Raw genomic sequence first — 15,275 nt, forward strand, 5'->3', positions numbered from 1 at the left:
CTAGTGATGCAGGGCATAAGTGCTGGCCTGCAGCAGATCCCAGAGCTGTTCCATGGAGGAGGCGGATTTGGAGAAGTCAGCCCCATGTCTCTCTGGTGCATGGGCAAGCCCACCGTGACACACAGGCGACCCCGAAGGATCTTTAAACTTCTGTGCTGGGAGGCACTCATACCTGGATTAAGGGTAGACAAGAGGCCAGACAGTCTCCAGTGGATGGATCACAGAGCAGGGGCTGCTAGTCTGGGGTAGGGATGGTTAATGTCATTCCAGGCCCCAAGACGCTGCAAGTTCCAGGCACCCACCCCGACCTTCCTGCACCCACACCCAGGCCCCAGTCAGGGATGGAGGATGGCAGAGATCACAGGGTGGGGGTGGGGAGAAGGAGGTGAGTGGGGCCCAGGTGGCCAGGGAGTCAGGGAGCAGGGAGAACCAGCCAGGTAGACTGCAGTGAGCCAAGGCTCCAAGCCCCTGTGCTTGCTCCATCATCTCATGAGATTTCACTGACAAAACGCTGAAGATGTCTATTAGGGATCTTGGAATGGAAAAGAAGAAGTATTGCATAATATACAATAGTCCCCCTTAATCTACCATTTCATTTTCTAACGTTTCAGTTAGCTGTAGTCAACCATGGTCCAAAAATATTACATGGAAAATTCCAGAAATAAATAACGTATGTTTTAAGTAGCCAGCCATTCTGAATAGCATGATGATATCTCACACTGTTCCACTTTGTCCTTCCCAGATGTGAATCATACTTTTGTCTAGCATATCTGCCCATTAGTCACTTAGAAGCCATCTGGGTTATCAGAGCACGTGTGTTCAAGCGACTCTTATTTTACTTAATAATGGCTCCCAAGTGCAAGACTAGTGTTGCTGACAATTCAGATATTCTTTTACTCTGCCTAATTTATAAATTAAACTGTGTATAGGAAAAACACAGTATATATAGGATTTGGTACTATCTGCGTTTTCAGGCATCCACTGGGACTGTTGGAACTTATCCCTTGCAGATGGGAGGAGACTCCTGTATATGCTAATATAATCCCTGGACTGGGAGATAGGGTTTCTGAATTCTGTTCCATTGTCCTTCTTAATTTTATATCTTTGGGGGCACTGATCTTCTCATCTACAAAATGAAGGTTTGCTTTGTGATTCCTCAAGTCCAGTTATTTATTCTTTAATAAATATATACTTAGTGTCTGTTAGAGGCTGGGGAATGTGCTAAATCCTGAAATTACAGGGGTGGACAAAAGCAACAGGCAGCTTATAATGCCATTAGGAAGAAGAATAGTCAATAAGTAATTACAAATGTAGTTCATCCCATAATAGAAGCACAGGAGGCGCATTTTGTGAAGAGGCGAAGGCTGAGCGGTTGCGGACATGTTGCGGACCTCGAGCAGCAGTCGGCTTCTCCACGTAGAACTCGGGAGTAGGAGATTCAGAATCGAATCTCTTCTCCCTTCCCCCTCCTGTTTTTCAGCTTTGTGAGGCACCTTACCATCAAAGACAATGGCCAGCAATGTTACCAACAAGACGGATCCTCGCTCCATGAACTCCCGTGTATTCATTGGGAATCTCAATACTCTTGTGGTCAAGAAATCTGATGTGGACAGCGGGGATCTTCTAAGTCTGGAAAGTTGAAAGGAGATGACCTTCAGGCCATTAAGAAGGAGTTGGCTCAGATAAAACAAAAAGTGGATTCTCTACTGGAAAACCTGGAAAAAATAGAAAAGGAACAGAGCAAACAAGGAGTAGAGATGAAGAATGATAAGTCAGAAGAGGAGCAGAGCAGCAGCTCCCTGAAGAAAGAGGAGACTAATGTGAAGATGGAGTCTGAGGGGGGTGCAGATGACTCTGCTGAGGAGGGGGACCTACTGGATGATGATGATAATGAAGATCGGGGGGATGACCAGCTGGAGTTGATCAAGGATGATGAAAAAGAGGCTGAGGAAGGAGAGGATGACAGAGACAGCGCCAATGGCGAGGATGACTCTTAAGCACATAGTGGGGTTTAGAAATCTTGTCCCATTATTTCTTTACCTAGGCGCTTGTCTAAGATCAAAATTTTCACCAGATCCTCTCCCCTAGTATCTTCAGCACATGCTCACTGTTGTCCCCATCCTTGTCCTTCCCATGTTCATTAATTCACATTGCCCTGCGCCTAGTCCCGTTTTCACTTCCTTTGATGCTCCTAGTAGTTCTGTTAAGTCTTACCCTGTAATTTTTGCTTTTAATTTTGATACCTCTTTATGACTTAACAATAAAAAGGATGTATGGTTTTTATCAACTGTCTCCAAAATAATCTCTTGTTATGCAGGGAGTACAGTTCTTTCCATTCATACATGAGTTCAGTAGTTGCTTCCCTGACTACAAAGGCAGTCTCATTAGTTGAGTAGCACCTAAGAGCAGCTTTGAATTAGAGGTATGCGTGTTATACCCCATGTAAGAGTGCTGTGTGGGGCTGTTCAACACAAATGTAACAATGTATTTTTGTGAATGAGAGTTGGCATGTCAAATGGATTCTCTAGAAAAATAATTAGTGTAATAGTCTTTAAGATTTGTTTTCTAAAGTTGATACTGTGGGTTATTTTTGTGAATAGCCTGATGTTTGGGACCTTTTTTTCTCAAAATAAACAAGTCCTTATTAAACCAGGAATTTGGAGAAAAAAAAAAAAAGAAGCACAGGAGGCAATGGGAGCCCTTGCGGGTGGGGAGTCTTCCTACGCACTTCATCTTCTTTGAAGTGTGTATAGGAAGACTTCCCTGAGGAAGGAATGTTTAAGATGAAACTGGAAGGATGAGCAAGAGTTAGTTAAGTAAACTGTTTCTTGGTTTGTGGGAGGGAGAAGAACAGGTTGCACAGAGACACGGAGAAAAGGCAGAAGAAGGGCAGGGCACTTGCAGCAGAGAGAAGAGCATGGGCTGCAGTACTGACTCTTGAACAGATACTGACTATGTGAGTAACACACAGCCAATGCTAACATACTTAGGGAAAAGAAAGTGGGTTCTGACTGACCCATGAGAATGTGATGACTTAAAACTGCAAACCAGCAGTGCGGTCTCAGAAGCAGGAAGGAGCAGACAGCAGACAAAACAAGTATTTTCCCCAAACACAAAACCTGAGATAAGGATTTGGGTTCAAGGAGTTCATTTTGGAAGTTATTGCAGGAAGCTCATGGGAATGTAAGACAGGGAAAGGACGATAGCTAATAAAGGTTGCTCTGTGGGTAACTGGAACTTATTCCTACTGGGGACCCTCTGAGAGATGGAATGGAACACTCCCTCAGTGTTGCCTCCTGTGGGGTAAGAACGCTGAGGTAGTCTCACCAACTCCCATCCTTCATTGGTTTGGGATTGCTCCAGGGCAGATAACTCCCCAGTACTGCTGGTCTGGCTCATCTGTGGGTACAGCATACTCCCAGGACCACAGAATGCCTCAAGCAGAGACCAAGGAAGCCACTGACATTTCTCCCTGAAGGTGAATTTCAGGGTGGGATGAGGGGATAGGAGAGGGGCACAAACACTGTCTGCGACAGTGTCTGATTGAGTGTGTCATTGAGCTGAGAGAGATAAGGACATGGAGATGAGGATACAAGCAAATTCTGGAGAACACCATGGCCAGAAGGGGAGAGATATGGTGATAGCTGGTGCTTTCTAGCTCTCAAAATAAATTCATAGATTCACAAAGTTTTAGCACTCAATATTTCCATTACCATGTTACATGAGAAAACTGGACCTGAGAGGAGTTAAAGCACTTGTCCAAAGTTTCACAGCCATCAGGGGTCTGAGTCTCCTAACATTTGCCCCTGTCTTCTTCTTTTTACCATTACATTCTTCTTCACTAACATGGCTTTCACCTTGAAAAGAAAGGAGAGGAAGAAAAAGAAGGGGAGGAGAAGGGGGAAGGAGAAGAGAAGGAGAAGAACAAATGGGGATTGGCATGATCATCTTCATCCAGACAGGACATAATCAGCCCCTGGAAAATGGATTTACAAGTGAAGACAAAAGTCAGCAGTCAGAATGAGAAGACCTTCACCTTCTTAAAATGTATATAAATATTTTCCTGCAAGAATTCCTTTTTTCTCCATTTTCATATCTTCTATAATTTTGAAGAAGTACAACAAAAAAATTTCCAGAGAATTCTGCTACTGTGCTCTATATGTACATTAAGGTATATAGCATTTAAGGGAGAAAAACTGGATTTCCCCAGTTTGGTAATAAAGAGTGAGACTAAAATTTTAAGTGCAGCCATGTACCAGTAATCCTCCAAAGAATAAGCATATAACAGAGGAACAAAATTCTACTAAACTCAGATACATCATGGGCTTCTAGAAAATGATTTAAAGAGTGAAAAAATCAATATTAACACAACATGTAATCATTTATAGGAGGACAGAGTTCTCAGAACTGTATTTTACTTGCAGTCTAAAATTATATCTCGATATAGTACGAGAACATGGCTTTAGTCACTGGAAAGATTCTGCTGGCACAGAGTGACTTATTCAAGGAGTGTAGGAAGATTTGAAATATTAAAACTTTCAGTTTGAAAGGTTATTTTCTCTGCCTGGACAATAATTATATATGAAGGTAAAAATATGACATGAAAAAGTAAGACATCTGCAAATTAAGGATACATTATAAGGTGAACAGAAATTTTTAGGTGAACAATAGAATTTTTCATTAAAGATATCTAACATACTAAATATATACTTGAATGAGGTCAAATGTAAGAGTAAGTCATTGTAATTGCTTCCATGATCAATCTTAACAAGAAAAATGCTATAGAGGAGTTATTTTAATGATGGCTACATTTTCTAGAAGCCCAGGTGAGTTTTTGGCATATATCTCAACCTTTCCTAAGATCTTCCCAAAATGATTTACCATGCCGAAATCTTTCTATTTTAACAGCTTCAAAGGATCATGGTTAATCTTGGATAGCTCATACATTTCTAAATTCAACTTCTGTCAGATTGATTTATGATTTTGAATTGGACTTACATCAATTTGATTTACGTTTCTGCTCTTGGCTGAGGCTATGCGTACTTACCATAACTGAGTTGTCACAGAGAAAGAAGATCCACAGGGACAGAGATGATATACCTCTCAAAGGGCCATTAATGGGAAATAATAGAACAAGTCTTGTCCTTTGCTTTCAGTGGCCCATGAGCTTCAGGAAGCGGATGTCTTGCAGTACCAGGGATGAATTTGGTGTGTAGACACCACTGAGATAAGTAAATAGATAGATCCTGTGCATTCTGGGAATGTGACAGTTCCCATAAAGTTCCTTTTGAACGTTCAAAGAATGGCTGAGTTAGGATACCATTTAAGACTCATCACTTATGACCATTAACAGATATTATAATTGTGTTCAGTGCTCCTTACTACAGAGCAATAGCCATTACAGTTGTCTTGATTTTTCCCATTTTAACATAGACATTTTTCTTGTCCCAGGAAGAAATAGTTACCAGGGTTTGGTGGAGAAAAAAATGTGCAACACAATATTGCACCAACAGTATTCACAGAAATTTCCTAGCCAACAAACTTGAGAACTTGACAGTAAATTACTGACCTTTTTTTAATACTTTGCCCTTTTAGGAACAAGATAGTAATTTTAACATTAACAACCATTGGCCAAGATATAGAGTCCTATTTTCTCCATTTGGGATCTGCCATTATCACACATATTCCTCAAAATCTTGTTATCACTGCTAAGCATAATTTAACTATTTTCTTTCTCTTTTTATTGTTAATTAATTACTGTATTTGAATTCTACATATCTAAAATAAAAAATAAATATAGACTGAAGGTTTCTATTAAGGATGTCAATATTTTCTTGGATTATCATCCAACACTGCAATGACAAGATTCCCCAAATGGTCTTTTGCTTATCTTTGATTTACAAAGCACCTGCTGAAAACATTACCTCTTTAACAGTTACAGTATAGTTTCTGCAAATTGCCACTGTTATTATCTCCTAGGAAAACACCAAAAGTTAGCTTGAAGAATATGTTTTGAAATTTTTTGAGAGGGAAATTGTTTTCACTGAATAGCTGCAGAAAACAGAACAAAAATATACCATGATTTTCAAGGACCCTGTCAGTGCCAGAAAATGTGCTTGTCTAAGTAGACCCTGAAGTACAAAACAAGACCATAAAATTTTACATTTTCTATAAACTTAAAACTATGACCATCAAAAACTCTCTGGCCACTTTCTTCATTCTGAATAGCAGCACTCAAATAATAGGGTATCCAGAGAGTTATGAAAGCTTACTCCTTACAGATCTTTAATAAAGAAAGCAGCCTTGTCTTTGGACAGTTTATATACAGTTCTCTAATTGGAAAGAATGTTCTAAGCAAATTGTAAAGGCCTAATGTCTTCCTAGAATTTTATATAAATTATATGCCCAATCCTGGAAGATGGCTCTATTGGTCTCAGAGGATCCCTGGCAGCCTTAATTCTACTTGCCAGTAGGCCTCTGATACGAAATTAATCTAAATAACTTGGTGCTTCCCCAAATTATCAAATACTTGAGCACTTCAAAGCAATACTGAATTCTAGTAAGGAACAGTGTAACTTTGTTGAACTGCAGATATTAACACTAGACAACGCTCCCAAGAAAGCTAGGCCACACATTCCCCACCTCATTCTAACAAACCGTTCACACAGTTCAAGTCTGTGTCTTGGTAAAATGACCAATTATGACAGGTTTTAGGCAATGCTGTAGAAGCAGCAAGTGTCAAAGCTCTGCCGTACTACCTCTCCCATATCTATGGCTTCAAGGACCTCACTGTTCTTTGTTATAGCACTGGTTGATAGAGAAGAAGGCTGCTAATAGCTCTGGGAGAAAGCAGTGATTCAGTACAGAGTATTGTGACTATTACATTTTGTTTCACGTTATATCAAGAAGTTTAATCACTTATTTAGCTCTTTCTTTGAGACAGATTCCTCTGACAGCTCACTTAGTGCACCAGGAGAGAAGAAGGAGAAGAATTCATTTCAGATTCTTCATGCTCCTGACAACTGGTGTCACGGTGAAACCTGATTATCCTGGTTAGGAATATGTTTTCCCTAAAGAGTGGAAGTGCTCACACTCTGCATGATCCTTTCCTTTCTCATCAAGCCTGACGTTTCAGTGCTTTGTTGCAAACTAAAAGCCTATGATTACACTGGACTGTGGGTATGAGATTTTGCCCAATACACAACACAATACAAAGAAAGGAAAGGAAAGCAAGTGACAGATTTTTTAATGTATACTTTGTAGCTCAGGTCACTTTATGACAGGTACCAACCAGAAGCAGCAGCTGAGCCAGTTTTCAGACGACCATGGACAGCTCCTAGAATACTGGCTACCAGACCAGCCTACATAATTGATAATTCAGGGTGAACTTTAACCAGAAAGCCAAGCACATTTGCTTTGTCTACCCTTTATTCCAAAATGGCCTGCATTCTCCATGGTCAAAGGTTTTGTCTAAATTCCTTGATTTATATTCTGTCTTCCATTCCAAGGACATTAAGCGTCTGTTTCACTTTTAGAAATGGAGACCTAACCAGAGGGTACTTGGCAGCCATGGGAAAAACAGAGTAATGGTTTGTTAGGGGTAGGGTGACTGTTGGACCCAGCTAAACTATCATTATGATCTAAGGCTTAGATTCTCTCTGGAAGTTGAGAGGTGTCAAGCATACGCATGTGTCACTGTATCCTTCTCATTCTATGCTACTCCTCTTTGTTTTATTAATAGAAGTTTAAAATTCAGGTGTATTTTTCATAAAGATAATGGCCATTGCCCTATTCACAGACTGCATCAGAAATAGGAATTTTACTCTGAAAAAGTGCTTTGAGATCATTTGTGGAAACTATCATAATCAATTTGTCATCATTTATTATACTGATATACATTCAGAAATATTATGAATGTTTTATGTACTCTGTAATTTGTTAGAAGACAGTATGTTCTCATGTAAAATACTCATTTATCTTTAACCTAAGCCCTTAGTAAAACATACTTGGAAATATATTTCTATTTATTTATTTATTTATTTATCCTGAGAAACAATAGGCATAGATCCACTGAAGCAAGTTATGAGGGAGGGCCAGAAAAATCATGTTCTGGATATAAACAACATATTCAACTCTATGCTATAAATAGCCACAGAAAATTAGTTTTAGATAAAGAAATATCCAAAGGTGATCTGATAGATCAAAAGACAAATAGTCTTTTAAAGCACATTGATTTAATCTCACCATTTTATAATTTCCATTTCTAAATTTTTCACCTTTCCCTCCCTGGATGAAATTTAGGAATCAAATATACTCTAACAAATATAAGACTTTCCCTTATAAACATAATTTCTCCAGTAACATGTAATATTAATCAATTCAAATGCTATGTAGAATGTCTGCAATATCCAACTTATGTTGTTTTTAGTAAGAAAACATTTGAAAAGTATATCAATTAAAATAAGAAGGTGACAGATTAATAAGTTAGTATTAGTTAATGAATTAATAAACATGGTGTACTGGATATCTATTGCTATATAACAAAATTAGTGATTGAAAACAATAAACATTTATCTTACAGTTTCTGCAGATCAGGAATCCAGGTGCGGCATAGCTTGGTGTCTCTGGTTCAGAGTCTTTTATGAAATTGCAGTCAAACTGCTGCCTAGGGTCAAGCTCTTATCACAAGACTGGATTTGGGAAGGATGCCCTTCCAAGGTGCATCAGGTGGCTGCTGGCAGGCCTCAGAACGCCTGCATCCAAGCTCACTCACTTGTCCCTCCCCACAGGTCTGCCTCATAACATGGCAATTTATTTCTACTTTATTTCTAAGTGGAAAGAGCAAGAAAAAACATCCAAACTAAAAGTCAGTCTTTTTTCACCCAAGCTTGGAAGTGTCATCCCATATTGCTTACCATATTCTGTTCATTAGCAAGTCAGTAAGTCCATCGCACATTCAAGGGAAGGGAATTACACAAAAGTGTGGGTATGTGGGGTGAAGGTAAAGGCTGCCTTTCACATATATTGTGTTGAAACTGTCTCGGAAATATATACTCTAAGTCTCAATTTTGCTCAATCAGCAGCCATTGCTCATTTGTGATAATTGATTAAAATATCCTATATCACTATGACTAATTCAGTTATTTGCACCTCCTGGACTAAAGCCTCCAATAAGCACATTTAAATATAATTTATTCTTTTATATAGAGTAAGTTATATCTTCCAATGTGGGCCAGTTTTAGCACTGTAAGAAAATAATTTGAACTTTTTGTACTATTTATAATCGCCTTCACAAGTAATTTCTACTTATCAAATAATTGTTAGATGTCATTATATTGTTTGGAAATGAGATTACGAAATCCTCTGGTAAAGTATTAGTAAACTTAAGTTTAAACCATAACTCAAATCTGATGAGAATAATTTCTCTTTCAGTTTGGCAAGAATATTCTTTTGATTCAGTAGAAAGGGGTTAAATTGTAGAAGGAAACAGACAACAATGTAAAAGACTTGGAAAACTTGATTCATTCCACATATATCATTACCTCTAATTTTTAAAAATAAAAAATGGAAAATGAGTATCAATCAGAAATGTGTATAATATCCATATCTGCCACTCATATAGTTGTCATTCAATTCATTATTTCTCAAAGTAAAAAATGTTATTCAAGTCTTGCTCCAAGTCACTCATATTATTCTTTATATAAGCATCATCAAGAATTAAATTTAAATATTAATAACGAGTCACCACCTCTGACCCTTCACAGTTTTCTAAGGGATCTTTTACTATACATTCTGTATCAGGCTATTACATTTTTAGCTCTCTTTCTTGAGCCAAGTAATGGTATCAGACCATCAGAATCACATTGGATCCCTACTACTTATTTATTTTTTTAAGTAAGAAGGGGTCAGACCAATCCTGTGACCCACTGGTATTTCAGAGGATGTCATGCTCATTTCAGAACATCTGTTTCCCTGACCTGTCTCTTGCCTGTGGTTGGCCCTAAATTGAAACTGTTGGATGTGACAAAAAACAGGTTCTAATGACCATGCATATCTGCAAAAATCATACCTCATAACACAATAGTCTTCTCAAGGCTTTCAGAATACACTCTGTTGAAATGATTTATCACTTTCAAGAATGCCATTTAAAAATTTTTCTAGCAACCATGTAAGGCACACGCTGAGAATGCTAAGAATTAGATAATTTTAAATACATAGAGGCAACTTTATTTTCCTAACTGCTTTCATTATATAAGTAGATTTGTTTAGAGGTTATTCATAAATGATAATACAAGTTGATGTAAGAATTGTTCACAAATGTATATATGTAATATTTATATATATACACACACACATACATTGTATATTCAGGCTTACACATACTGTGAAGAATAATGAAACTGCTTTTCATCTAAAATGATTCTGAAATGTACTTTTACTGAAGCATAAAGGACCCATGTATGAATTTATGTGCGTCAAACTGCTAAGATTTACAAGTTAAACAATTTTAAAAGGAAATAATGAGTGCTAAGAAGTAAATGTCACTTAAAAGTTCAAGTTCACTCCATAGGACAAAAAAAAATCTGATTACAAAAAAATAACATAAAATTTTAATTCCTAAGAGAAAAATAGCTCTTTTAACTGTTATTTGAATTCATCAGCTTTAAATTTGAAGCCGTGTGGCTATCCTTTTCTCTGGTGATGATTCCTTAACGTGAAAACAAAGTTTCATTCAAGACCTTTATAAACACATAAGCGATTAGCTTACCCTGGCAATGAGAAGATTAGTGCTTTGAGATAGAGTATCTTATGTGAGTTAGCAGTTATTTACCAGCTTTCCCCAAAATAATAACTTTCACATATAGGAACATATATCACCCAAAGATAAGAGTGTCACAGTGAACATTTTGTTGAACTGCCTACTATATTTTGTCTCTACACTGCCCTTTTGTGTGTCTTGCCCTAACAATTCAATTCAGCCATTACTCTTCCTTGATGTAACATACCACTTATCTGATTTTAACTGGGGAGAACAGATAGTTTCAGTAGTTTTCCCCTCCTTTACTAACTTTCCTCCATTTCTCACTATAATTAATCTCTGGAAAAAGCCTGAATCGAAAAACTTTAATATACTCTGCTTTCATATTTCTATATGGTCCTACATGGTCTGATGAGTCCATATTTAAATTACAAATCTTCCTTGACTTACTATGGGGTTAAGTCCCGAAAAACCCATCATAGTTGAAAGTACTGTAAGTTGAAAATTCATTTAATACACCTAACCTACAGAACATCATAGCTTAGATTAGCCTACTTAAATGTGTACAGAACAATTATGTTAGCCTACAGTTGGCAAAATCATCTAACACAAAGCCTATTTTATGATAAAGTGTTGATTGAATACTTCATGCAATTTATTGAATATTGTCCTAAAAGTGAAAAATACAATGGCTATATGGATTACAGAATGACTGTATATGTCTCTGTAGCAGAGCTGACTAGGAGCTGCGCCTCACTACCACTGCCCAGGATCACAAGAGAGTATTGTACAGCATATCGCTAGTCCAGGAAAAGATCAAAATTCAAAGTACAGTTTTTACTTAATGCTTATATAGCTCGCACCATCGTAAAGTCAAAATATCATAAGACAAACCATTGTAAGTAGTATTATCTGCTCCTGAGCAGTCTCTACATATTTTTTTGTGAAAGTAAGTTAAATCTTATTAGTAACAAAGGATTACTAGCTGTAGTAGTCTGCTAGGGCCGTCCTAACAAAATACCACAGCCTGGGTGGTTTAAACAGCAGAAACTTATTTTCTTATAGTTCTGGAGGCTAAAAATCTAAGATCAAAGTGCCAGCAGGGTTGGTTTCTGGTGAGAACTCTCTCCTTGGCTTACAGATGACCATCTTCTCCCTGTGTCCTCACATGGCTTTTCCTCTGTGCAACATGTTCCTGGTGTCTCTTCCTCTTCCTATAAGAACACCAACCCTATCAGATTAGGGTCCCATCCTTATGATCTTATTTAACCTAATTATCTCATGAAAGCACCTATCTCCAAATACAGTCACATTGGGGGTTAAGACTTCACCATGTTGATTTGCAGGGAAAACAATTCAGTGCATGACACTAGGCAACATGCTGGGATCTTAAAGGGCTGGCTCTTAGTGAGGTCAAATCTTTAGGGTCCCACAGGAAACTCTGTGCTTCATCTAGGATTCATTCAGCTCTAGAAGGCCTGTGGCTTTCCATTTGCTAACCCCATCACATATCTTCAGCTACCTCTGGACTTGTGTCTTGGTATATAGACCAAGTATATATGGACTCGTGTCTTTGCATAATTGTAGCAACCAGTGGCACTTCTAGAGTAAACTCTTGTAACCTTTCCTTTACACTTCAGGAAATAAAGCAAATCATTTACCAGTCACTCACAGAAATCCAGGGTACTATCCTATAAGGGTGCCACTCTCCATCACATAAATATCCATCCATACATGTAATATTTGGAGCCATCTGAGTAAATCAATCATTTATTCATTTACCCATTCACTTATCAACTACTTATTGTTGAATGTGCTAGTCAATATCCAAGACACTGGGAATTCAGAGACAAGGAAGATAAGGTCCCTGTCCTTGAACAATACATAAATGAGAACTAAATTTGAACTTTTAAAATTTGGACCTTTGGACCTAAGTTTGAAGTACATAATCACTATCTCAATTTCAATACCATTAAAAGGTGGATCAAAATTAAAATTCTTCCAAGTCAGGACTCCTGCTAAGCCATACAGTGTCTTTGTAGAAATTAAAAAATGGGAACCCCTCACTTTTTAATGCCAAAATGGGAACCCCAGTTGGCCCAGATTGACACATGAACAATGCTGTTGTACAATGAGCACCCTTTTCTTCAAGGGACACAAGCTAAGCAGGACACCCATGCAGGATTTTGGCCACCTATAGACCCCTCAGTTATACCCTCTTGTCCACAGAACATAAACTGCACAATCAATCATACATGGCAGTTGTCTTCCAGGTCGTGGGACTTAGAATGTATTGAGGAGCAACACAGACCCCCAGGAAACATTCCAACTTAATGCCACCCCTGCAATCCAAACAATTAAGCTGAGAAGATTAAAGTCTAGGAGATTTTGAGGTCAATCCAGAGATCAGGGAGCATAGTCAGGAGAATCCAAAAGTCAAAAAATGTGAATAGCTATGAATTCCACAGCAATGAAATTCCAGCAAGCCTTGTGATTGATTTTATACCAGGGATCTCTTTCATCTGCTAGAGGTAAAAAGAAAGGTAGAGTACCTTTATAGCATGCTTGTCCCAGCCATCTATTTTCTGGGTTGGATTACAAACGAACAGAGACCTAAGCTATGAATGCCATGTACATTATGAGTACTTACTAAATGCAAAGCAGTAAAATCCTACTTTATGCAGAGGAAAATAGAAAAAGTGAGTTTTTTTTCTTTTAATCAGTTGGGTAAAAATGACTAATCTCTACAGTTATGGAAACAATTACTGGGTGAAAAGGGGTAGTCTCAAAAGTGTCTTGCATACACTATTCTAAAATATCTCCATATTTCATTTATTTTAGTTAGTGTTTTCCAGTAGGCATGCATGACTGCATGTCATCAATTCGGTGAGTGAAAAGTTTGATGACACCATTTTTCTATATCATGAAGATAAATACACAACTTAGCTTTAGGCTTATAATTAAATGAACCACAAAACTCATTTATTAAAATACATTTCAGATTTTCAAACAGAAATTTATTCATGTTTAAAGGCAACAAGAAATTATTGTAAAGGTTATTGAACTGAAATTTGTATTGATATTATTTTTAACCCAGAAAAAAATGTTAGTAAAACCTGTACTCTCTTAACTATAAGTCATATTTAGGTGGACAAATTATAATAAGAGTAATAGAAAATATCTCTTGTAATATATGCTAACAAAATATGAATAACATTTTAAAAATGTGATTAAAATCAAAACCACTGCAATACCTATGATCATACAATAGCACTAGATTCTAGGGCAATCATCCAGCATCTATATTCTAGACTATCACAACTTCTCATTCCCCCTTCCAGCAAGCACACTTGTTCTTAATCTTTCTCACACCTATTCTATCTTAATTTTCTACTAATATTTTACACTTACATATACACTCTTTTTTTCCTCCAAAGATAGAATTGTATACACACACACACATAAATATATATTGATCTTTCCATTGAAAATATCTTATGAATACGTCTCCATATTAACACAAAGAGAACTACTTTATTCTATTAAAGGGCTGTGTGATGTTCCATTGTATGACTCTCCTATAACTTAACAGTACTCCACTGAAAGACAGTTTTAGTTTTAGTTTTATGTACAACCCTGCAATTAAATTAACATATGTCTTTATGTACTAACTATGTACCATATTTTTTCATATAATAAATTTCTCAAAATAGGATTGCTAAATCAAAAGTTTTTATGAGATTCTTGAGACCAGGATTTATTTGTAGATTCCCACAGGATTCATATAACACTCTAAAATATGGTGGTTACTAAATGGTATTAGTGGTTGACTACACTGACCTTTGTAAACAACCTGAACAGATACAATTGAATGGCCATTTCACTTTTCTCTATAGCAATAGATTCTCCACAACCATCTAAATCTTCAGTTTAGGGGGTTCTGGTGATAGGCAACTCTTTATTGAAAAGCAATGCTTTATTCTGTTTGATAGAAAGGAAAGCCACACTCCACTGTCACTGGGTGAGCACTAACATCTCATGATTTTAGAGCATTATTGAGAAAATACAGCATGTATTAGGTGAGTGTAGTATACTTGAAAGAATATTGTCTTAAGGCAAGCCTGTTGCTACCCAGATTTGTCACTCTGCACCAGTACTCTGTAGCACACAGCTTCTTCATTCATAAAATAAGATAAATGAAATAGACAATTCTGTGGTCCTTTCTGATTCTAAAATTCTCTACTATAAATCATGTCAATAAAGATAGCATTGGGGCTTCCCCGGTGGCGCAGTGATTGAGAGTCTGCCTGCCGATGCAGGGGATACGGGTTCGTACCCCGGTCCGGGAAGATCCCATATGCCGTGGAGCGGCTGGGCCCATGAGCCATGGCCGCTGAGCCTGCACGTCCGGAGCCTGTGCTCCGCAATGGGAGAGGCCACAACAGTGAGAGGCCCGCGTACCGAAAAAAAAAAAAAAAAAAAGATAGCATTGCCGTACTATTCAACTTTTAAAATA

General features: G+C 37.6%; 1 protein-coding gene across 1 annotated transcript; it reads left to right on the plus strand.

Annotated features, from left to right (window-relative positions):
- Positions 1-251: 251 nt before the first annotated feature.
- On the plus strand, positions 252-2,283 carry LOC132486820 (heterogeneous nuclear ribonucleoproteins C1/C2-like). The gene is made up of 2 exons (XM_060094385.1): positions 252-385; positions 1,604-2,283. Exons 1-2 carry the CDS (start codon positions 252-254, stop codon positions 1,995-1,997), a joined length of 528 nt encoding a protein of 175 aa, XP_059950368.1. The 3' UTR covers positions 1,998-2,283.
- The last annotated feature ends 12,992 nt before the right edge of the window (positions 2,284-15,275 follow it).

Source organism: Mesoplodon densirostris, chromosome 3, assembly GCF_025265405.1.
Source record: "Mesoplodon densirostris isolate mMesDen1 chromosome 3, mMesDen1 primary haplotype, whole genome shotgun sequence".
Classification (NCBI taxonomy): Eukaryota; Metazoa; Chordata; class Mammalia; order Artiodactyla; family Ziphiidae; genus Mesoplodon; species Mesoplodon densirostris.